The following is an 8,075-nucleotide window of genomic DNA, read 5'->3' as shown; positions in this document are numbered from 1 at the left end:
GGCCCCGCCCACGATCCCGCCCCTCTCCGCAGGCCCCGCCCCGCAGGCCCGCGGACTCTTGGGCAGGTCTGAACCAGAGCTCCGGCTGGGGAGGGACCCTGTAAGGTACAAGCGCTGGGGGTCGGCCCCGGATAGCGGACGCCCCTGGGGGCGCCCTGAGCCCAGTGAAGGCCCTACTCCTCCAGAGACCGAGGAGCTGGGCTAGGGGGCAGAGCCTGGGGCGAAGGTGTTGTCCCTGGACTGTGACCACAGCCCAGTCGCCTTTCCCTCCCGGAAGGACGCCGGCCTGAGGCGGGGGGCGCGGCGGTGTGGTTAGATGCAGGGGAGGAGCTACTCTGGGGGCAGTGTGGCCGAAAGCGCGGGGGGGGGGGAGGCCTGGAGCCACCCCAGGAGTTCCTGCGAGAGACCCCGGTCTGGACGCCATGGGGGCCTGGGGCGCCGTGGGGGCCTGGGAGTGGTGCCAAGGGCTGAGGGAGAAATCACAGGTCCTAGTGACCAGCTGGACAAAGTGGTTGAGAGTGGAAGTGGGGAGGGGGCTCTGACCCGCAAAGCTCCCCCCAACCCCAGGCCAGGTCTGGGTCTTCACACTCGGTTGGAGAGGCTCTCGTTGGGCAGTGGGTAGGACTTGCCCCAGGGAGCAGTCAGGGAAGGGGGGCAGAGGGTCGTGGGTCTAGGCCGGCCCCAGGAGGCTCCTTTCAGGACTGCCGTACTCCAGGGGGAAGTGAGCAGCAGCCCCCAACCCGGCTTTGTGGGTAGACTGAGGCTGGGAGCTGGCAGGAAACCCTACCCTGGTGTCCTCTCCAGAGACAACGGGGAGCCACTGCTGAGCCTCAGTCCCCTCGTCCATACAGAGGGTCCCGGGGGCTTCTGCTTTCATGGGCGGTGAGGACTTGGGCATGACCAGGGACACGTAGAGGGCACACACAGACACAAACAAGGACCTCAGCCCTGGTACTGAAGGAGCAGACAGGGTTTGCAGTGTGGGCCTGTGCAATGCATGGACCAGGCACATGACGTGTGTGTGCCATATGTGTACCATGGAGATGTCACCCAGATGCCATGCATACCCTGTGGCTCTCAGACACACAGAAGGCCAAGGAGGACAAGATGCAGGTCACCAGGTTTTATTGGGTGGAGGAGAATTTCTCTGTTGGGGCTGACGGAATGGGGACAAGCCGAGGACGGGAGTACACACACCACCTCGGTTAGTTCCTTCATGTCTGTAGTCAGGCAGGTGGGGCAGTGCACCAGGTGGAGCCCATTTCCTGGATGGACAGCCCCCCAGCCCTGACAAGTCCCCACTGAGGGCAGCCACTCCAGGTAACGCCCAGTGAGTCACTAGGACCAGTCAGCAGGCACTGGAGAGGTGGCCAGAGCCTCGGCGGGCCGGGCGAGCCCAGCTGCAGCAGCAACAGCAGCCAGCAGGCCCCGGCAGGCGGGCTGAGGCCAGGGCCTTTCTCCGGCCACTGCCCAGCTGCTTGGCCTCACAGGCGTCCCTCTCGTCGCGCAGCCGGCTGTTCAGCTCCCTGGGGAAGGGAAGGTCTAAGGCTCTGAGAGGTCTGAGGGGGTCGCATCTCAAGGAGCAGCAATCTTGGGCGGGGCAATGCACGCTCTGACTCCCCCTCAGGCCAGCAGAGAGGTGTCTGGCTGGGGCTGCAGCATGAGGGATGGAGGCAGACATCAGGAAGGACTTCGTCCCAGCGAGAAGGGGGCGGCGGCCCAGGAATGTTTGTGAGCAGGGAGCCCACCCCGCCCCGCCGCTGACTCCCGTGGCCCGCGGCCGAGCGCCCGCACCTGAGAAGTTCCAGCTGCCGCAGGAGGCTGAGCTTCTCCTTCTGCATGTTCCTCGCGACCGCGACCACATCTCTGCGGGTGGGAGGGGTGAGCAATGCAGGAGGCTCTGCGGGCGCCCCAGAACCCTCTCAGCGGAATCCCCACGCAGGTCCGGGGGGGACGCCTGGGACGGGGATGGCCGTGAATGTGGCCCAGATCTGAGCCCCAGGCGCGACCCCGGCCCGCCCCCGCCCCCGCCCGCCGGACCCTGCCATCCAGCACCCGCGTACCGTCGCGTGTGCTCCTGGCGACTCCGCGCGTCGCCCTCCAGCCTGCGGAGCTGCTCCTGCGCCCGCTCCAGTTGCGTCCGCAGCGCCTCATTGGCCAACCACAGTTGGGAGTTCTGCGCCTGCGCCTCCAGCTGCTCTGCGGTCCGGGTCTGCAGTTCCTGCTCCAGCTGCGAGGGTTAGGTGCGGGAGCGAGGCTCGCGGGGCTGCCTTGCCCCGACGGGCTGCCTTGCCCCGATGGGCTGTCTTGCCCGGATTCCCGACAATTCTGGAGATGGGGACACTGAGGCACAGGGACACCCAGGCACCTAGGACTGCATGGCGAGGGTGGGGAGGGGGTCTGGGCCAGGGCCTCTCACCTCCCGCTGCCGTAGGACCGCACGCTCCAGCTCCTGCTCGCGGCTCTGCAGCTCCTGCTCCAGGCAGCCTCTTCGCTCCTGCTGGGGGAGGTCCTGCGACGGGCGGGGGGCACCTGAGCCGAGGGGCAGGAGCCCGGGTGGAGCCAGGGCAGTGCAGGGGGCGTCGCCAGGTAGAGAAAAGTGGGTAGGGCCCGGAAGGGTCTTACTGGGCTGGGGGTAGCCTGGAGGGCGGAGGTGGCGACCTCGGGGGCGTGGCCAACTCGGGGAAGGTGTAGCCAGGGCTAGCCGGGCTTGCGGACCCACCTGAGTGCGTAGGCGGCGGCGCTGCTCGCCGAGCTCCTGCTCCATCTCCTCGTACAGGCACCTCACTTCCCTCTCATGCTCGCTCTCCCGCCTTGTGTGTGGGGGAGGACGGCTGACTAGGACCTGCCATCACCTCAGCCCCCAGCCCCTCCTCCGTCGGGTCCCAGACCCCTCCGGCACCCAGCCCTCACCGCCGCAGCGCCTGCTCCAAGCCGTCCCGCTCCCGGGCCGTCTCCTCCAGGCAGGTCGACGCGCCCATCAGAACTTCCTCGAAGCAGCCCAGCAGCTCGGGTCGCTCGCGCTGCAGCAGCGTCCAGAGCGTACGTACTGCCGTATGCCTAGAGGGACGGGCGAGGGTAAGGCCGAACCCTAGGGGGAGGGCAGCCTGCACCCTGGTTCCCCACCATCCCCGGGGGTGAGCCCCAGGGAGAGCCCTGCGGCCCGGGACCGGCGCGTTCGCTGCCCTGCATCACCTGTCAGTGCGTGTTTTCACGCCTGCCCCGGGGGCCGTGTGTGACCTGGCTGTGCATGGTGGCAAAGAGTTGTGTGTACACGGGGCTGTGCCCGTGTGTGCATGGTCGTGTTCGAGCCGCTGCTTCCCGCTGCCACCTCCCAAGATGCAAATCACGCGGGAAATCACGCCTGCCCCTCCCAGGATTTGCAGCTGGGAGGGAAGCCCGGCCTAGGGACTCTGCCAGGGGACAGACACAGGCGCAAAGTGGAAAGACAAGACGTGCATCGACAGACAGCTGACAGGGACCGGGGCTGAGTGGGAGGCAGCATCGACTCACTCGCCCAGGACCCGGGCCACCCCCAGCTGCTCCAGCGCAGTGCAGAAACGCTCCTTGTCCTCTTCCTCCTCTTCCAGGGAGCTCCTGGGGCCCTGAGCATCTGGCCAGCCCGACTCAAAGGTCTCCTCTGCCGCCCTGGGCAGCATGCCCTGGGAAGACTCCACGCCCACAAACTTGGCTGTGGGCACGGGAAGGAGGAATTACCTAGCGCCCCAGCTACTCCTCCATCAGCATTCCCACCCTGCTCGGTCCCCCCGCCCCCGCCGCCGGCCCTCCTCCATGGCCTGCCCTCTCTCTGGGCCCAGTTTCCTGTTTTTCTTCCTCATTCTGCCCTGATTGGCCTGGGACAGGAGGTGACAGCCAGGCTCTGGCCAGCAAGGGGTGCTCCTCACTCACAGCCTCGCCTGGGTTTGTCACCGAGGAGGGAGTGGGGGAGCCGCTGGAGCAGGGGTCTTGGGTGGGTGTGCCTGAGATTCCTGTACCAACATTGCCCCCGAGGAGGTGATGGAGAGGTCAGGGTGCGTCTGTGTGGCCCACAGAGCCCTACATGTGCCAGGCCAAGGGTCTCTGGGCACCAGGGACAGGAACCAGGCTCACCCAGGCCGAGGCAGAACTCCCGAGGGGTGAGGAAGCCAGTGCGGGCCTGGTCCAGACTCTCGAACACGGCCTCCAGCTGCTCCGGCGTGAGGGGCAGGTCACTCTGCAGGCCCTGGCCAGGCAAGGAGAGTGGGGATGAGCAGTCAGGGACACCTGGGCGGACACCTGGGCACGAGGTGCCTCCTGGGGTGGGGGCTCACCTGCAGGTCGTGTCGGGTGATAAAGCCCTTGGCCTCCTTGTCACACAGCAGAAACAGCTCCTGAGCCTGCTCCAGCATCAGCGCTGCCCTCGGGGGCCCCACGGAGCCCCCCTCCTCCTCTCCTTCCTCCTCCTCGGCTTCCCCAGCGCTGGGTTTTGCCAGGCTGGCCATGGGAGTGGGTCCTGGCAGTGCTATGAAGCCAGGGAGGGGTCAGAGCCTGAGAAGGAGAAGCATGGAGGGTGTGGGGTGTGTGTGTGGAGTGTGCGCAGAGCCAGGCAGCACTTTCCTCCAGGTGGGGAGATGGGAGAAAGGCCAGATGGTGGTCCTCGGAGGAGGGCGGTGGCAGTAAGGCTCAGCCCACTGGTGGGCTAGAGTGTTGCTGGGGTGGGGTGGGGCAGGCTTGGGGCCTTTGGGAGTCGCCCTGTGTGGTCAGGCTTATAGGGACCAGGAATTGCAAAGGGAGACTTGCAGGAATGGGTGCAATCTCCAGGGGCCCCCCAGCTGCAGGGGCTAGCTACAGAAAAGCTTGAGATGGAAAGTGAGTTGTGGATGGCACCTGGCAGCCAAGAAGAGAGAGCTTGGGGTAAGCCAGTGGTCAGCCAGTGCGGAGCAGGCAGGTCCTGGAGTGGGGGACTCCTTGGCCCCTGAGTCTGGGCCTAAGCTGTCTTCCCTCCCGCCAGCTGGCCAGGTGGGGTGACTCCTCCTCCCGGTGCCCACGCCCCGCCCACCAAGCTCGGCGGGGGGAGGCCCAGGGGCTGCATGTGCAGGATCCCAGCCCCAACGTCTCCGCTTGCCTTTAGTCAGAACCGGCCCCCAGAGTCTGGGCTCAACACCCCTTCCCCGTAGCACCAGGGTCGGTGCTCCTACCCCAGGCTCGCCCCCTCCACGTCCCGGAACCTCCTAATCAGAGCCACCTGTCGTCCCCACAACGCCCTGGTCTGGGATTTCTCAATGACTCCCCTCAGCGCGGCGACACTCCCGTGCCCCGCGGCCCCACAGCCTAGGACGCTGTGGTCCTCCCGCCTCAGTCGGGGCCCTGATCCTTCCCCATCCCATACTGGGCAGGGTTGATGGGGGTTCGACCTCCAAAGAGGGCGGGTCTGAGGAGGCAGCAGGCTAGAGGAGGGGATACGAGGGGCCAGGCATCCCCCCCAGGCTGCGCCGTCGCCTCACCCGGGTCGCCGCCCCCGCCGGCGGCTGGTGGGCTCCCCTGGACCGGAGGTCCATCCCAGGCGGAAGCTGATCTCTGGCCGCCCAGGGAGGAGGGACGAGGGCTGGAGGCGGAGCCCGGAGAGCCCCCAACGACCCAAGAGGCCCTTAATCCCGGCCGTGCGCCCTCTACGGCGGCCGGGGCGCCATGCGCCGGGGCGGGCAGCAGGGCAGGCCGAGGCAGTGGTGGGACCGACCCCGAGGCGCCTACCTGGGAGCTGCGCCGCCGCACCTGCTGCGAGCCCCGGCGGCTCCTCCCGGAAACGCGCGGCGAGCCCCGCCCCGGCTCGGCGTGGACCCCCGAGCGCGGATCCCACCGTCCAGACAGCTACCAAGACCCCAGCCGGCCCAGTTCGCCGAGGCGGAGCAGTCGCCCGCTGCTGTCGCTGTCGCCGGCCGTGACCTTGCTTCTTGGCGCCGACCGGGGTGCCCCGGCCCCGCACCTCACCCAGACTGCACCCTGCAGTCGACCCCCGGAGCCCGCACCCGTCCCAGCCAGGTCCCCGCATTCTACTGCCGGCTGGCCTGAACGTGGGGTGACGATGTCAGCCCCCAGGGACCTGGGGACCTTTCCAGAGCAGGGCCAAGGGCCAAGAGGGAAGGACACCACCCTCCGGCGAGGGGCCGCCCCTGTCCTCAGGATCCCAACGCGAGGCGCCAAAAAGTGTGTGTAGGAAAAGCCGGGGCAGGAAACGGAACAAACTATTTTTAATAGTTGTCTGCAGGGGGAGGTGGCACGACTTTCTTGTCTATGTTTCCACTTTTGGTTTTTCCAATTTTTTAACAATAAACTAGCAAAACTAGAAAGTGGTGTTTAAATTAGCAACATGAGTGTGTGTGTGCATGTAGGGATTAGAGGGAGAACCCCAGCTCGGCAGCCCCCCAGCCCCGGGACTCCCGTCTGACACGGCCCTGAGTTCCCGTTGGGGAGGACTAGGTGGGGAAGCTGGGGAGGGGCTGACTGTGACCCTCACGCTGGGGGAAAAATGCCCATCTCCTTCCTGAGGGCCCTCCCTCTCCCGGCCCCGGCACCCACCTGGAGTGACTGGTCTCACCGGGATTCAGAAGCTTCTCCTCAGGGAAGGGGCCTTCGGATCCAGCTGGACCAGACAGTCTGGGCCTATCGGACAAGACCTTGAGACAGAGAGGGGACGGCCCCTGGCACACGGGACAGACTGACCGGGGACCTGCCCGGCCGGCTCTCCCAGTCCTGCAGTCCCACTACCGTTATTGTTGGCTCTCGGCTCTCACCACCACAGCCGCCCTACGCCTTCTAGGGGGGAAGGGGGGCTGGACCCAGCAAGACTAAGTGTTCTGGACACCCAGCCAAGCCCTCCTCCCGCTCTGCTCCGGTACCTCTCCTCCCATGGGTCCTTCTGGTTACCAGAAGGGCTGGCCGTATCCCCTCAGAGTGTCCAGGGCAGAGGAAGCTTTCACAAAACCCTGTCTCCCCAGAGCAAGATACACCACCCTTCACCCCACCTTGGCATTCCAGACCCTTCCTGTATACTGGCAGGCGACAAGCAGGGGACAAGAAGACAGATGGCATGTGCACCTGGCCAGCAAGTCTTGGGATGAACGTGAAAGGAGAGTTTTGCCCTCTAGGCCAAGTGCCCAGGAGGGCAGGGGCCCCAGCTCTGGGGCCTCACCCACACACAGCTATCCCACCTGGGATCTGCCCCACACCCATGACGTCACCAAGTGGGAGGAGCGGCCGGCGGCACTACCTTTTGTAAACATTGCTTAGTTTTTATTAAGCAGGGTTCTGGTCCCAAATCTTTCCAGCGGCCTTTGGAAAGCTATGCCCAGTGCTAAGCCAGCAGGCCATGGAGCAGAGCGGGTGCATATATATGCGCAGAGCCAGAGGGTGCCCCGGGAGAGGGTACCAGGCCCGGCTGGCGGGCCGCAAGTGCCAGGCCAAGGACAGTGGTCCTAAGGCGAGAGGAGAGACCAGGAACAGCTGGGGGAGGGGAGCGGCGGGGGCAGCTCTTTCACCGGGAAGCCACACGGGGGTAGGAATTACACACAAGGGGAGGAGGCAGTGCTAAGCTGTAGTTTTTATTAAATCTGCTTTAGCGAAAATAAATAATTCTTGACACACATTCCTCAGCGCAACATGGAGAATCGGGAGGGGGAGCGGGTGCAAAGTTCTCCGGAGTAATACTGCACTGCTGGCGGGCGCCGCCCAGGGCCGGTCCCGGAGCCCCCCGGCCGCCCCGTGCCCCGGCTCCCCCAGCTCTGGGCCTGGCCGGGGGTGCGGGCGGGAGGTTAAGGCACAGGTGAGGGGGCCATCTGCAGGAGGGAGAGGTCGTCCGCACCCCTCCCCACTCAGTGCAGTGGTCAGTGGTTTGTGGGAGAGGGAGTCACAGCAAGCGCCCCTCCCTGCAGCTGAGTGGCCCCACGCCCTCACTCTGCAGCCCATGCAGAATGCGGAGGAGGGTGGGGGGGCCTTAGCCGGCCCCAGGGCCCTGCATCACCAGGCACGGTGGCTGGTGCGGGGGCCGGCCCTCGGCACCGAAACCCCAAGGGGCTTGGGAAGGCCGGGCGGGGGCGCTC

The 8,075-nt window shown here is 66.1% G+C and overlaps 2 protein-coding genes across 4 annotated transcripts in view; both read right to left on the bottom strand.

The window, feature by feature from the left end:
- Window positions 1-400: 400 nt before the first annotated feature.
- CRACR2B (calcium release activated channel regulator 2B) lies at window positions 401-4,602 on the bottom strand. Of its 3 annotated transcripts, none has more exons than XM_023724413.1 (8): window positions 4,311-4,602; window positions 4,111-4,222; window positions 3,514-3,691; window positions 2,914-3,060; window positions 2,420-2,813; window positions 2,064-2,230; window positions 1,795-1,866; window positions 401-1,526 (listed from the first exon to the last, which is right to left on the bottom strand). In XM_023724413.1, the coding sequence occupies exons 1-8, from the start codon at window positions 4,479-4,481 to the stop codon at window positions 1,349-1,351; spliced, it is 1,419 nt and encodes a 472-aa protein (XP_023580181.1). In that variant the 5' UTR covers window positions 4,482-4,602; the 3' UTR covers window positions 401-1,348. The 3 variants fall into 3 exon arrangements, with proteins under 3 accessions (XP_023580181.1, XP_023580180.1, XP_023580179.1); XM_023724412.1 differs by having other exon boundaries at window positions 1,358-1,866; window positions 2,420-2,512; window positions 2,723-2,813; XM_023724411.1 differs by having other exon boundaries at window positions 1,358-1,866.
- A 3,023-nt stretch (window positions 4,603-7,625) lies between these two features.
- The window catches only part of PNPLA2 (patatin like phospholipase domain containing 2), a 5,647-nt gene continuing 5,197 nt past the window's right edge, over window positions 7,626-8,075 (bottom strand). Inside the window, exons 10-11 of the mRNA XM_004389415.2 lie at window positions 7,930-7,987; window positions 7,626-7,763 (exon numbers count right to left, since the gene is read on the bottom strand). Of these exons, the coding sequence (XP_004389472.1) occupies window positions 7,626-7,763; window positions 7,930-7,987 (196 nt within the window). The remainder of the gene's footprint in view (window positions 7,764-7,929; window positions 7,988-8,075) is intronic.

The sequence above is a fragment of the Trichechus manatus genome, unplaced genomic scaffold (assembly GCF_000243295.1).
Source record: "Trichechus manatus latirostris isolate Lorelei unplaced genomic scaffold, TriManLat1.0 scaffold00244, whole genome shotgun sequence".
NCBI lineage: Eukaryota > Metazoa > Chordata > Mammalia > Sirenia > Trichechidae > Trichechus > Trichechus manatus.
The sequence above is the reverse complement of the archived record's forward strand: the minus strand, read 5'-3'. Positions and strand labels throughout refer to the sequence as shown.